General features: G+C 39.2%; 1 protein-coding gene across 2 annotated transcripts in view; it reads right to left on the minus strand.

Annotated features, from left to right (window-relative positions):
- CNTNAP5 (contactin associated protein family member 5) overlaps positions 1-16,209 on the minus strand; it is a 789,161-nt gene that overhangs the window by 592,916 nt on the left and 180,036 nt on the right. For both annotated transcript variants that reach the window (XM_026015709.2, XM_072757523.1), the window contains exon 3: positions 709-902. In XM_026015709.2, coding sequence (XP_025871494.1) covers positions 709-902 — 194 coding nt within the window. The remainder of the gene's footprint in view (positions 1-708; positions 903-16,209) is intronic.

Consider the following 16,209-nt stretch of genomic DNA (forward strand, 5'->3'; position numbering starts at 1 on the left):
TGTCTTCCTCTCTAACTTCAGTCTGGGGACAGCCTTTCACTATACAAGGAAGGTCAAGAGCTTGGGTCTTGGGCGGGGGAGTAAAGTGCATTTTCACAACTTGGAGCACATTATCCTTTGCTTCCAGGTGAATATTGTCTATAATGACAAAATGAGTTTGCATTTTGTATTTGTCTTTTCAAACCTTTTATTCATTTTCAAATCTTGAATAGAGGCCGTTGAGCATAGTGCCTTTAAAGTCAGACCAGACTACAGATTCTCATAGTGAGATTTGCCAATTGTTAAGTGTTGGTCAGATTACATAACTGAGCTCGCTGGGTCACTACAAGACATGAAAGATGCCTGATACACGATGAATAAGTGAGTAAATAAATACATACCCAATCAATCAATATGTTCTCATTAACAATCAGACTCTTGTAGTATCCTTCTGTTTTCATAGAGAAAGAATTGAGACCCAGTCAGTGAATTACTCAAGTTACCAGAAGAGGAGGAAACATGAAACTTTTTTGCAGCGGACATCCTAATTTCCCTTGGAACTGTAGCCATGCTGGAGATAGGACGCATATACTGTCTAATTATTTCTGAATGGGCACTCCACAGTAATTAAGCTACCAACAATCTGGGTATAGGAAAATGATAGAAATGCTCACTGGTTACGATTATTACATCTCAGATTCATTCATCGGAAGAAAAAAGATGTCCTACCCAGATGCTGTCTTCTTGCTTGTACTGTTTCCAGTTGCGTCCTGTGTCACTGAACATCAGGCTGTAACTCGTCACCCAGTCAGAGCTTCCGTATCTTCCCTGCGTGGCCACTGCTGTAATCTCCACTCTGTTTCCCAGGTCCATCTGGAGCCACTGTTGAGCATTGGAATCTGCTGGGGACCAACCGCCAGTTCCTGGAAGAAGATCAGAGAGAAAGAGAGTTGTAGTAACATCCCACATGGCTGCAACTTTCAGCTCTCAAAAAAGAAATGAAATGGTGTGCCACTAAGATGTCTTTACCCCCCAATGTGCCCTGCTTATCCTTGCTTGGCCTGACTTCCATTCTCATTTTCCATCCTATTCCCTTTCATGGTTCAGGATGAATCCATAACTCTTCCTGTTGTTCCTTCCATAACTTGGTTCCTTCCATAACTCTTCCTGTCTTTCCTCAGGCATCAGTTTGCATTTTCTGGATTCTTAGGAAAATCAGTACTACTTACATATTTTTTATTTTCTTACAATCCTAATCTTGTAAGATGTTTTCTAACCCCCACCTGACAGGGATCTCCTTCTTTTCTTCTTTTCTCCACTGTTTCATCCCTCCCTCTACCACAGCCCAGACTTTTAACTGTGGATACAAAGGTGAAAGATCATTGACTGTGTCTTTGATTCTGTCTCATCCATTCGACTCACCTAGAGCATTTTGGGTACCAAAGAGGGACATACAAACAAAAATGTGCAATGTGATGTGACAGGAAGCCTCATGAAAGGCAAACACAAGTATAATAGGAGCACAGTGGACAGGATGTCTCAGGGATGATTGGAAACTCCTTGAGACAGTAGAGCTGAAATCCAAAGCAAGTACGACCATTTTGCAGGCAAACAAGGTTAAAGAAAGAAAATGTTGGTGAGATCAGGCAGGGCCAAGGGAACAGCATACACAAAATCTCAGAGGGACATGAAAGAGCGTGCTGCCTTTCTGGATCTACGTGAGAGTCAGTATACTTGCCACACAGAAACATTCTCACACGTGACAAAAGCCTTTAGGCCCCACAATTTCATTATTTGACACACCGGAACTTTGCAGAAGATCAATATTAGCTCTCGTTTAGTTGGAAGACTTGTGGCCTCCATCTTCTATATTAATTTCACATAGGAATGAAGAAGTCAATAATCATTTTTACTAGACCCAAGAGTTCACAAATCTTCCAAATCCCGAAGGGGAATCCTGGAAAGGCAGAATGTGTATGCCACGGGGGTGGGGGGGTGGGGGCTGGAGGGGGTGAGAGGGAAACAACACCTCTGTGAAGTACCTTGCTCGGGGTCAAAATGGTGAGTTAATTAAATTTTCAACTTAGAGGGCTTAATCAACAAATTCCTTTGTATTTCAAACTATGCCATTGAAGATCATTTTAGTAATGTCCTGGTCTGCTTTCTCACTATCTCGGAAGGAGACAATGGGACTTCTCCGTGGAAACTGAGAACTATTCTGAGCCCTGACTCCCCAGTGCAGACAGCCTGTCATTGATGGAAGCCGACATGTAGACATGGGAGATGGAGGATGCGAGGTGGACTGTACTTTGGTCATAGGCACTTCATACAAGTTGTGGGTTGATTTTTTTCTAATAAATAGCTCCTGCTGTTGGGCTTTTATTTGGTATTTTTAAAACATCTCCTAGAAGATTGAAATGTAGAGAAAGGAAGAGAAGGAATATATTCAGCATCTATTATGGAATGCATTTTATTAAGTGATTCACAAGACATGCATACAGTTGTAGATATGACTGATTTCCCTAATATGCATTTTTTCTTCTTCTGTGGTGGGTGTAAGGCTTAATTTCATTTTCATCTCTCCATACTATTACAGTTATAGCCACAGAGATAAGTTCTCTCCAATCAAAACATGACTAGGAAGAAGATGTGCTACTTCTAAGCCAGCTGGTCTCTTCCCCATTTGCTTTCTGTGTGTGTGTGTGTGTGTGTGTGTGTGTGTGTGTGTGTGTGTGTTTATTTAAATTCAATTAGCCAACATATAGTACACCATTACTTTTGAACGTAGTGTTCAATAATTTATCAGCTGCATATAACACCCAGTGCTCATCACATCACATCCCCTCCTTAATGTCTATCACTGAAGCACCACATCCCTCCACCCACCTCCTCTCCAGCAACCCTCAGTTTGTTTTTGTATAATTAAGTCTCTCATGGTTTTTCTCCCTCTCTGATGACTGCTCATTCAGTTTTTCCTCCCCTCCCCTATGATCCTCTGAGCTATTCCATATGTGTGAAACCATATGATAATTATCATTCTCTGGTTGACTTATTTTGCTCAGCATAATACCCTCCAGTTCCATCCATGTAGATGTAAATGGCAGGTATACACCATTTCTAATGGCTGAGTAGTATTCCACTGTTTCTTTATACTATATCTTCTTTATCCATCCATCTGTCAATGGACATCTCAGGTCTTTTCACAGTTTGGCTATTACAGACATTACTGCTATGAACATTGGGGCGCAGATGCCCCTTTCAATCACTACATTTGTACCTGTTGGGTAAATACCCAGTAGGGCAGTTGCTGGGTCATTCCCCTTCTACTATTGATGGATGCAGTTGGCACCAAGGCCCACTAATTAAGTGGTAGAACAACACAGAAAGATGCTGGATTCCAGTATCATCACACGAAGGAAAGCATCTGCCTACTTGAATGCCTGCCCCAAATAATAACGTGAACAAGAACTAAACATCTATGTTGTTTAAGACATTGCACATTGGAACTTATTTGATATTGTAGTTCATTCTACTTTAAAACATACATGATATTCTGTGAAATAAATGCACAGTTCCCGTTATTTGGTTAAGGAGACTGAGATCCAGCAAGTTTAGAACATTTGACACTCAGGATTCAAGCATAGCTCTTTGAGACTATTTTGTAGCAGAAAAAAAATGTTTTTAAAAATCCAGAAAAATCAATGAAGAGGAAAGGCACTTGGAGGAGGCATTTGAGCAGACAGTCTGACATGCCAGATCTGGAAGTACATTTTTATCAACCAGCTCTGTCTTCACTAACCTGTCCAAAATTCCCTGTCTGGACTGCCTTCTCTCAACTTCTCACAACTGACAGGGAGGCGTAAGAAGAGCTTTTACATTTCAAGAAAAAAAAAATTCCAAAGTGATTCTGAGCCTACTCTTTATTTCCATTCAATTTCACCTCCTGCCCATTTCGTGAAGCCTCTTTCTTCTTAAGTGGAAAGAAAAAGCAAAGTTGTATAAACTATATGATCTCAACAGTATTAAAACATGATAGAAGAGAAATTTGTATGGTGATTTCTTCTGAGTGATGAAAATATGAGTGATTTCATTCTTTTATGCTTTTTGCCTGTAACATATTTTCTATTATCAGCATGCTTTTCTTATATAAATGGAGACTCGCATTATTCATATTTATATGGTTTATTGCATAAAGAATATGTGCAGCAATTGGACAGCTGGTGACAACTCGTGACTTTGACTTTTTGTGTGATCATCACTATTTTTGAAATCAAAATCTTCAAACCTTAATTAACTATTTATCTTTTATCCTCAATAATCCACAGCCAGACTTCCTAGTCATGCTGTAGGGTTTTTTCTTCATTTATTATAATTATCCTTGTCATACTCATGTATGATAGGACGTTATGTTAAGAATGGAAGAGAGAAAACAAAAAGACAAAGAACTCTTCCTGTCACCTTGCAAAGCATAAAATCACAGAACACTGACCAAAAACCAAACCAAACCAAACCAAGACAAGACAAAACAAAAGAGGGAGTGTTAATGCTAGATGATTTCTTCAAATTTGTCTAAAGAAAATCACATCTCCCTTTTGCCCACAGTAAAATCACCCTGAAATTAGCCAAAATGGAATTGTTGCTGTTCACCTTCATTAACACATCAAATTAAAAATGCTCTTAATCTAGAAGCTTCAGCCTAAGGTCTTAAAACAGAGGGACACTATCTGGGTGATAATTGCCAAGAACTCTTTCCCGCTGTTGAAGATGTTCCCTGCATTACAGCTAATAGGCCAAGCATCCAGGGTCACCATGGTTGCTATGGCAAACATTTTGTTCCTTGCACCAAACAATAAATGTGTTTTCAAAATGATGAGAGAAGCCTAAAGATACTATTTGCAGCTACTCTAAGACACAATGCGCCCACACTAGCTTTCTGTTTCTGAATTATTATCTAAATTGGGGGTGGAACATACACACAGATACCTATGTTTGGCAAGTCAAACGTGTTAATTAAGGCAATGCTGCCTGTAATTGTGGCTAAGGTATCAATGATCACTATTTGCATAATCGCTGCAGTTTAAATTTAAGAGAATTTAACAAAAAGTTAAGGGAAGATTTCAATTTTAAAGGAAAAATAACTTCACTTTATATTTTAATATCATCTAGAATTTTCCAATAGTTTTCAAACATGGGATCTTGAATGATTTCCGTGCTCTATCTTGGCACAGCCCACACCCCAAACATTACATTCGCTTTATATGACTTTTGGGAAGAAGATGGCAAAAGGAGATCATGGACTGCAAGCCGTAAGAGACCTGGTTGAAGACACAGTTCTACTCCTGAGGTCAGTCTGGATGAGAAATTCCCAGAGGAGTTCAATCATCAGAAATACCTTGAGGGCTTATGAAGATGATAATACACGTTCTGGGCCTTCTCCTCAATAATTTATTCAAGAGCCTAACCTGGGAATCTGATTTTTTGAAATTGTTCCTGATATGCTAAGTGTTTTGGGAAAAAGTGGATGACTTAGCTTCTACAATTTCAGTTCTAATATTTTACGAATAAGGATTGCTTTATTTATCTATGTAGTGGTCCAAAACAGCTTAAATCCAACATGCTATTTTTGATTATCGAAAACAACAGTAACAACAACATAACATGAAATTGCCTCCGAATCTAAATATGAACATCCTTCTCTCATTTGTCCCCCAATTCTCCACACCAAACATAGACGTGTAGTTAAATTCAGACTTAACAATTGCCAAGGAAATCTGAAAAATTGTGAATTGAGAAATATCCACCTGGGCTCTTGCTTGAATAGTTATTTGCACTTGCGATTAATCCTATTGCCCCTTCTCATCACCCTCATCTCACGTGCCCTTGGAAGGTTCATTCATACACACTATTAGCTGATGGATGGTCTTTGCTAAGTGCTTACTTAGGACCACCTTGTGCATTTAGCACACATGGCCTCATTCATCATCACAGTAGCTCTATATGATAGATATTATTATTATGCCCATTTTACAGGTGGTGACACTGAGGCCAGAAAGGTTGGACAGCATTTCCAAGATCATATGACTAGTGAGTGGCAGAACTGGGGATTCAAACCCACAAACCAGGACCCAGAGCCCAAACTCTTAACCACTCAGCAACATTGCCTCTGAAAAGGATGAACAGAAAACCCTTCTCCTGCTCCTTTTGCTTTTCCAAAATAGCAATTCTCATGAGACACATAATTTGCATTTCATATTTTGTTTTGAATATCTCACCTTGCTCACATTGCTCAATCAGCAATGTATTTTTAATTTCTATTTACGAGAGAATAAAGCATCCTCAAAGGGCCAACCAGCTTATGGTGGTGAGAAACTATTCTCCAAACCAGTCCTTCTGATATCTCCTCCCTGCCTGAGGTTCTAACGGGGACCACTGTCTTCCGCCTTAGAAATGACCCTCATGGAAAATTCTAAACAAAGTTTAAAGTAAGACAAGAGACACAGGTTTTCTGAGTTCCAGCCGACTCCCTTTTCAGCCCTTTACACTATAATATTTATTTTCCACTTCACATACTAGGGGAGACTCTAAGCATGAAATAGAATAACTGGTAGAAAATGCAGAAATTCCTCAGTTTTTACAGTTATTTCCACTTCTAACTCAGAAAAAGAAATGAGAGTTGACTGATGTCACACACTGGAAATGGACACAAAACAGATTACATATAACCCTCTGTTCAGTGAAATTTTATAACTATCATTCAAAAAGAGAGTCCATTTAGTACAAGACCAACAGGAGCTAGAATAGTCATACATATACACACAACATTTTACCCCTAATCTGTTTGAAGCACAAAGTCATTTTTAAAAACCCTACAATAAACCCTATGGGGAATAGATATCTTAGGCACGTGCCTTCCCCCAGATTTACTCCAGGCCCTAAAAAGCTATAAGCACATTGTCACAAATGCCTGGGAGGTTAGCTTGAATTACTAGCGGCATCATTAATTATTAAATATTTGGTGCCTGTGTAAGCAACAGTTCAAGATTTTTTTCAGGGACAAAACTACCTAGTGATGGTAATGAGAAAGGCAGAGAGAGACACTGTCCCATAAATATTTAACATTATACAGTATGGATAAGAGTGATAACAATATTCATAAGTTTGCACACAGCACTCAGGAGGGCTTCTTGCACCTCCATGCAGGGGGTTGTTATTTTCCATTTGTAGTAGGATCTGTGACTGGGCAGGGATTTCTGAGACTGGTGGGGATGTGGGCTGCAAGCCAAGGCATCATCTTTCTGCTACTGGGCAGGTGTGGTAGATTCTAGGGGTTGTAGGCCAGCCTTGGCCAAGGATCCTACACTTTTATCTGCACATTTATTTAGGCACTAAGGAGCCTCCTGGGGAAAACAAAAAGTGGGAACCTGACCAAATACCCTGTGGTTTTCAAAACAGATAAAAACTCATAGGAAAATCTGAAGTGGCCCTACTGAGGCCTATTTGCAGAGAAGACCAAAGCGGATTATAAGAGGAGACTCACAAAAGGGAGGGGAGAGTCTGGGTCTGATTCAGACCCCGTCATAACTGAGGCTGCCTCAAGAGTAATGATGGGGGGCAGTGGCTCTCTCTGTGTGACTTGGCTTGGATTCCCAGAAGTCAAGTATGAGACATGGGTTTGAATGTAAGTAGTTTATTTGGGAATTGACCCCAGGAAGTTGGGGTAGGCAGATGGAGCTGCCAATCGATAGCACATCAGCAAGCCAACCTTCCGGTAGAACGAGCTTAATCCCATCAGTGCAGGATGCACCTACGGGTTCTGTTACCAGAGCATTATCATAACTGTCTTTATTTTTGTTTTCTTTTTGATATACAGCAACTCAGTCAGGCATTGCTTGAAACTCCTGAAAGGCAGTGATAGAGCCCTCAGGCAGAGTAGGGAAGGTGTAGTTATTGGGGTTGAAAGTGGTTACATTGGGAGATTCCTCGGGGTTCCACTCCGGTCTTTCTTAGGGAATGGATTCATCTCTCAACTGTGGGTGCAGGCTGACAACTAGAGCTGTCCCCTTCTCCAGAGATTTGCCCGTGGCCAAGCAGAAGCATACTTGCTCAGAAAGCTGCCACTTCCACTTCTACCTCAGCCAGGGATGGACTGATACAAAGTTCCAAAAGTCAATCCCCTTATATCAAGACAGGGTTGATATTTATGGTGCAATCTGTGGTTTAGATCTTCCTCCTGGCATCAGAAGGAAGCTAGGCCTCAGCTGAGACTTCACTAGCCCATCCCTTTGCCTTCCCTCATAACCTGTCTCCAGAAATCACTCTTCCACAAATAATTTGAATAGGAAGTCCCACCTCAGCTCAGATCCTCAGATGTTGTCCCTGTACTGAAAGTAGTGAAGCCTAGGAGATATGGGCTCTGACAGCCTTAGCTATAGTGGGTGTACTTGCTCACACACCTGCGTGTCTGCATTTATGGGAGAAAGCTGTATTATTACTTTGAAGAATTCTAATGCTCATTACTCAGATAGCTCAGCTGTGATGTCCTTCAGTGAATACTTCCCTTGTGAAGAGTAGAAACATTAGAGCCCTCATGGAACACAAAAGTATATCGGGCTTCACATTTCACAGTTCAGAAGTTATACAAGAAGTGAGGGAAATGAGCAGGAAGGCACCTGGGACCTGGAAAACTTGGAAGTCAGTCCCAAGGAAGGTATCTCATATTTATGCCCCTTGCAAGCCAAGGGTTGATTCACATACACACACACACACAAGAAAAAAAAAAAAGAAACCCAGGTGAGAAGGTCATGTATATAAAACTTGAAAAGACCATAGAACTACACTGTTCAATGTGGTAGCCGCTAACCACGTGTAGCTCTTTAAATTTAAATTAGCTTGACTTGAATTAAAGTTTCAGTTTTTAAGTAGCCTTAACCAAATTTCAATATCCATGTGTAGCTGCTGGCTACCTTATTAGACAGCACAGCTAAAGAATATTCCATCCTTGCAGAAATTTCTATTGGATAGCATTGCTCTAGAATTTCTCATATAAAATGTTGAAAGCTAAATTCTATTTAATTTGTCAGATCAATACAATTTAACCCTCCTCATCAGCTGCTTAGGCCTGAGGGGGGCTTTTTGTGGATTATTTATTCCCCATTTAATGGATATATAATTATTGAGTTCCATCCATGAGTAAAGCAGTATAAAAGATTGAGGACCAAGATAAGACACTCTTCCTATTTTTAGGCATAGAGAGAAAAAAATGACTCTCCCAAGATTTTTGAAAGGAAAATGGAGCAGTGGAATTGAAAGTCATTTAAACCTGCAGATCTCATATTGTTGGCATTACCACTTAAAACTTTTCTCTCATGAGCAGCATAATTTTTGCACAGCTCACATACTACATTTACCTTGGTTTCCTGGGGCTGTTTTATTTGAAAGACAGTGCCTAGTCTAAGTCTGGGTTTCAATTGAAAGAGTCACTTTTGACTCCATGACTTTGAGCAAGTAATTTCTCTACTTCTATAAAAATAATATAGTTCAGTGTTCACTCTAACAAGGATCAAGGATCAAGATGATATTTGTCTACTCACAGATTTATTGACTATAAAAATGGTGAAATACAAGTATATTTAACTATTACTTCAAAAGCTTCAATTTGGGTTCTACAAATTAACTCTGGCATCAGTTCAACCCATTAGGAAGTTACTCCTTTGACTGGAAGATGTACAATAAAACCCATCAAAATGGTAGGAGATACAGCTTGAGAAAGAGAGAGAGAGAGAGACAGAGAGAGAGAGAAGAAACATAATCAATTATTCTCTTACTCTGTACAATATTATTAGTCTAAAGCCAGTAAAGGTAATTCTACAATCCTTACCTGTGATTGAGTCTAGGAGTGGACCTATGACCAAATTATGGCTAATTGTACAGAGAAAAACTGCTGCTGATGTGAAGTAGAGGTGGGTTTGGGTCTCAGAAGGGTCTTACAGCTCAACACCATGGTTCTCAAACCTGAGCATGTTTAGTCAAGGGACTTGGAAAAATAGAGGTTCTCAGGTCCCACTGCCAGAGTTTCTGGTCCAGCAGGTCTGGGATAAGTCCAGTCAATCTACATTTTTGTTAACAAGTTCTGAGGTGATATTTAGCATGCTGCTGTTCTGAGGAATCAACTTATGGCTTCAAAGCAAGGATTAGGGGTCCATGCTTTGCTTCCCAGAATGCTGTTGAGACTGGCTGAGATGCTGGGTGGGCATTTTAGCTGGAGAAGGATGTGGACTCTGAGAATGGCTTCGTTGAACTGAATCCACCAGCTCTGAAGGCTGTGTTTGCTGAGGTCTTCCTTTGATGTAAGGTATAAATATCATTTTTATTCCCCTTTTTTGAAAAAAAAAAGTAGAATAAAACACAGTATAGAAATACCTCACAAACCCAATACTTAGCTTACCACACTATTCCAGGGTGAACACCCTTGCAGCACTATGCTGTTCAAGAAATAGAAGTATGGACACCTCTCAATCTCCATGCACCTAGCTTTAATTATTTAATATTTGTTTATGCTACTGAGTTTTTCTTCAAATGAATTTTCTATTACTTCCACACAAAATTACCCTAACAGAGATATCCCAGGGATAATATTGATTGCTCCGAATATTTCTGTAGAAGGGATTGATTAAAAGCAAGTCCTCAGCAAAACAACATGGATTCTCATAAAATCTGGATTTTCATCAAACATGTACATTGATTAGAATAATGAAGTCCAGATACAGGTAAGTGATTGAATAGACAAGTTTAAGAGAGGTGTAGTTCGAGACACTTAAAAGGGGCCCCCAGGTAAGGGACCACCACAGGACATGGAGTATCCAAACTGGAATCTTGGAGAAGGATGAACTGCTTGTTAATATTAACTCCTGTTTTCTGATTTCTTAGAGTTGGTTATGTTTCCATTTTCACCCCAACAGTAGATTTAATAATCCTTAGCTCATCTTTTTAATGCCATTGCCACAATATCTTAAGTGAAAGAGTTCAAATAGATTTTAAACAAAGGAATTGAATAGGCGCTACCTAACTAACCCAGGTTAGACAAAGTAAAAGCATCCACCGTAAAATACGCTGTTCAGATACAACTTATTTCACCTGGATGTGACCTTCATTGCAAATACAGTGGTAAACTGTCATCTGGGCTAGACTAAATATGTGTCATTAATTACCCCGCCCTTAATTGCATTACTATATTTTTAAGTTACAATGCTTTAAGTTAAATGCAGTGAGCTGGCAAACTAAAGGTCTTGTTTCTTTGAAAAGTATTAGTGGCATAAGATAGGTGATTGTGTAAACTAGCATTTTAGAGTGCTACATAGAAATAATCTCAGTTTGGCATTTCAAAGGAAGTGACTGGCTATCAGAAGAAAAAGTAAAAGGTCGATTACATAGGTTTATCTATCATCTCATTGTGCCAAAGGTTGGTGTTTAAAATCTCTGACACATTATTAGTGAGCAAAAGTGTCCATGATTCCTCCTTTCCCTCTTAACATCATTGTGTTTTGCAGTTATCTTGGTTGGATAGAAGATCATCATAGATTTGTCTACATCGAGGCAGGGTCCCAAGGCTCCTATTAAATAGCAGAAGATTTCTGTTCTGTATCTCTCAATGATGTACTGCTGTCCTAGTCAGAGAAGAGGCCTAGGGCATTGTTTAAATATGTAGGTCAAGGTTAGTTTTGCCGATAGGCCTATTAGGCCACAGTAGGATCAGGGACATGGAGGAGACAGAGGTGTCCATATCTTTTTCTCCTTTGATGCTTGAAAATTCCATCTTTGTGGTTAAAATACTGGCAATACCACCTGAAATGCCAAAATGACCTGAAAAAAGTGACTATTATGCCAACCCCACCTCTATTTAGATCAAGATCTCATATCAATGAGAATAAAGATATTAGTTACCCTGGGCTAGGTAGACTTTGATTCAATTCTGAATAATTAGCTATGCATCCTTAGGTCAGTGACTTGACATCTCTGAGTCTATTTCCTCATCCTTAAAAATGTGAATGATACCAACTTTCTTAGTACCAATGTAATGACACAAATAGAGCTTATATTTCTACTTCTTGGTTTCAAGCATGGTTTCTTATTCATAATAACTTAGATAACTTTGATTTCCTCCCATTTCACCCAACCCCGCACTCTCCTATGAGATGCTGAGAAGGCCACAGAGGTTAAGAATCAAAGAAGCAGAAGATTTAGGGATGCTCCAGGATAGGGGCATCCCAAATTCGACTGTTTAAATGCAACTGTTGCTAAAACACAAGTTCTGATCAGAAGTTAGGGGGCAGTCGTTGAGATTTTGCATGTCTAACAAGCTCTCAGGTAATGCCTGCATATCCACATGGAGTCCACACTTCCAATAGTGAGAAAAACATAGGACTTGACACTAGTCATGCTGGGGCTGGGGAGCAATGAAGACAGGATAAAAGAGAGGAAAAGAGCTGGAAAGAAGGAAAGAATCCTTCAGGTGGAGATGTAGTGACAAAATTCTGTACTTCTCATTGTCTTTTTAAACAGATTAGATGATATCCATATCCCGTCTGACTCAATCAATTCAGATGGGAGATTGGTGCTGTCATTTGTAGGCAGGCATCTTAGTGCTGACTGTGAAATTGGATCTTCAGGATTGTCGTCTAGCAAGCTACCTGGAACAAGTCCCCAGATAGCTGATAGCATGGTAATTGTGAGAACCCTGATTCCTAAATTGGTCCAGATCCAACTCTCCTTACAGAAGGACCAGGGGCACCAAACTGAAAACCAACTACCAAAGACCTTCATGGGTCCTTAAATTTTTGCAACTAGTGCTTCCCAGAGAGAAGATAAAAAGTGTTCTTGGATGCTGTGCCTAATGGGGGCAAGAGTTTTGAGCCTCTTCAATGGTCCATAAGCCCAGGAAGATAAGAAGAATTTGACATAGAAAATCAGATTCTCTATGGCAACAAAATTGTTATGCTAGAAACATACAATCTCAACTTACACAGGCAAGTATCTCAAAAATATATCAAGTGAGGAAGAGAGATTACAATTTCAAGGAACAAATGGTAAATGTAATTGTTTGCAAAACTGCGGGGGGGGGGGATGTGGAGGGACAAAGGGATGGGAAAGAAAAATACAAACCTCTCCTCTCATGGGGCCAGAGATGTCTGTTCTTACTTGCCTTTTAATCATATCAAGTAACTTCAAACCTTCCCCTCGCTTTGGATCAGGTCTAACCTACTGTTGAGCAGCTTCATGCTGCGCCACCAGTTCTGCACTTCCTGCTGACAGTAAGTGCTTCTCGAAGCCCAGCTGACTTTAAAGCTCAGATCAAATGCTTTCTGGCCACAAAACAAATCACATTTGACAAAGTCAGATCCCTCTTAAGCCACAATTACACAGATTGACTTAGTAACCTAAATTATTAGTGATCTGACCCCCCAGTTTAATGTATTTTGTCCTTTTAAAAAGGCAATTAGTTCTCTTTTTTTGCTTTGTATTACTTTGTGTGTGGATGAGAAAGGACTGAGGGATGTGTAGAGGGAGAGAGCAAAAATTCTATTTGGCAAATCCCTTCCCTAGATGAGATAACAGTGTGAACACTATTACAGTGGGCGCTAACCGCCCAATCTCCCTCCTGGTTTGGTGGGTTATCCAGACCTTGGCTCTCATAGTAGTACCTTGGGGCAAAGGGTGTATTTTTCTCAGAAAGATTACTTTGTCACCGACCAAACTCGACATTTCCTTTACTCAGGGTCTGAGGAAACTCATCAGCATACCTTTCCTATAATTTTCTTTCCAACTTTTGAATTGATCTTTGTTTCTGACATGACAAATTTACCAGCGGGGCATCCTTTCTTCCTGTATATAGGTCAGAGATGTGCATGCTTAAGTTCTGGGCACACACAGAGGTAAAGTGGTCCTTCATTACCTGCGTTCAAAGTTTGCTAAAGGTGTAGATGGTTGCCAGGAGTCAGCAGTTTTACACAGCGTCAGGACGTGCGGGCAGGCTCATCTTTGAAAAATAGCTCAACAGTGAATAGCTACAGGGACGCTGTTAAGCACACTCCATATGAGCTATAGTTTCACGGACGTAAAAATTTTTACAACTTGGATTTCATCTTAGGTGGCATATCAGGAAATTTATTTATAAATGTACAGAAGTCTGAATGGAGTAGAGTAGAAGGAATTCATGAAATAGTATGATAATCAGTGAATGACTGAATGAATGAGCAAATGAACGAATGGAGTATGTTAGGAAAAAAAAAAATATCCAGAACTTGGGTGACTGGGTGGCTCAGTTGGTTAAGCACTTGCCTTTGGCTCCAGTCATGGTCATGGGGCCCTGGAATTGATCCCCACTCAGTGGGGAGTCTGCTTCTTCCTCCCCCTTTGTCCACCCCTCTACTTGAGCGCTCTCTTTCTTGCTCAAATAAATAAATAAAACAGTTTTAAAAAAAATCCAGAACTTGTGAGAAAAAAATTAAAAAAAAAAGAAGAGTCCAGTATGTCTTTTAGGTATCATCCTGGGCAATTTTAACAGGACCACTCAATGATTTTTAATTCTCCAGGAGAATATACCTGTCATTTGTTTTTCTTATCCATTGATTATTAGATCTTAGACACTGTGAAGTTACATATTCATGTATAAGTGTTTGTCTAAAAGAAAATATAACCCCAAAATTTTACTCTACTGTAGGACATTGATTGGTTTTGTATCTACCTAGAAGTTTTATTCTAATATTCTTTATTTTTTCTCTGCTCTGTGCCATGGCATTTTTTAAAAAAAATCTATGAAACCAGGATATTGATAATTCTTATATAGAGAGGGGTTGTGGAGATTGAATTGATTGACCTTAAAAGCTCAGAACAGTGATGGCTCATGGTAAGCAGTGATTATATTGCTGTGATGATTTTTAGTCTTATGCTGGCAGGTACACAGTCCCACCAGTTGGGGGGAGCCAAACTTGATCATGATAGTGCTTAGTAGCAATGATTTAGTATCTGTTTGTGAACTTGCTATTTAAAACACTATGTGGAGGGGTTCCTAGGTGGCTCAGTTGGTTGAGCATATGCCTTCAGCTCAGGTCATGATCTAAGGGTCCTGGGATTGAGCCCTGGGTCTGGCTCCCTGCTCAGTGAAGAGCCTGCTTCTCCCTCTCACTCTACCGCTCTCCACCATTCAATCTCTCTTTCTCACTCGAATAAATAAAATCTTTATGGGCAGCCCGGGTGGCTCAGTGGTTTAGCGTCACCTTCAGCCCAGGGTCTGATCCTAGAGACCCAGGATCGAGTGCTTCTTCCTCTGCCTGTTTCTCTGCCTCTCTTTCTCTCTCATGAATAAATGAATGAAATCTTAAAAAAAAATTAAAATCTTTAAAAAATAATGTGTTAATAAATTAATTAATCAAAAAAACACTATATGGAGATTTTAAATTAAAACCAAGATGTTCTTTGAAATCTCTTGTGTATCTAAAGTATCCTAGGTTTCTAACCGTGCAGAACAGTTTGCACTTCTGGTTGTATTTGATGTTTGTCCTCTTTTAAAATAAAAGGGAAGTTTTAACGAAAGATGTGTAGAAAGGAGTGTTCATTAGGCAGAGACACAGAATACTTCTAGACCGTTTTAGTGGACAGATGACATATAAGTCTGCTTTTAGCATGAAAAAAATAAGTCATTACTATACTGATATTTCCAATCCAAATAAAAAATATAGTTTTCTCAAATTTTAGATTTTTAAATTTGGAAAACTCATATGGCAAAAACCTAGTCTTTAATAACATTAACATCACTTAGGTTTTATTATAATATATGCTATATATTTATATGTTCTATGTATGCATATTTACACATGTATATAGCTATATGTATGTATGTCCTAATATATAGGTGTGTGTGTATATATATATATATCCAAACCTGTATATATCCACCTCTTTATATATGACTCCATTGTGTGTGTATATATATGTGTATATATATATATATATATAACTATATGTGTATATATTGGCTTTCTATCTACCCTACTATATATATATGTATATATGCATATTATTTATGTTGCATATGTGAAAATAATAATATCAATATTATCATTACAAATGTTAGCTATTAATTACTTACATGCTAATCTACATCATCCATGTAAACTCTTTATGAATAGGATTCATCCCTATTTTTACCAACTATGTACCGGAGTTCTAACCTAG

The sequence above is a fragment of the Vulpes vulpes genome, chromosome 5 (genome assembly GCF_048418805.1).
Source record: "Vulpes vulpes isolate BD-2025 chromosome 5, VulVul3, whole genome shotgun sequence".
In the NCBI taxonomy this organism is placed as follows: Eukaryota; Metazoa; Chordata; class Mammalia; order Carnivora; family Canidae; genus Vulpes; species Vulpes vulpes.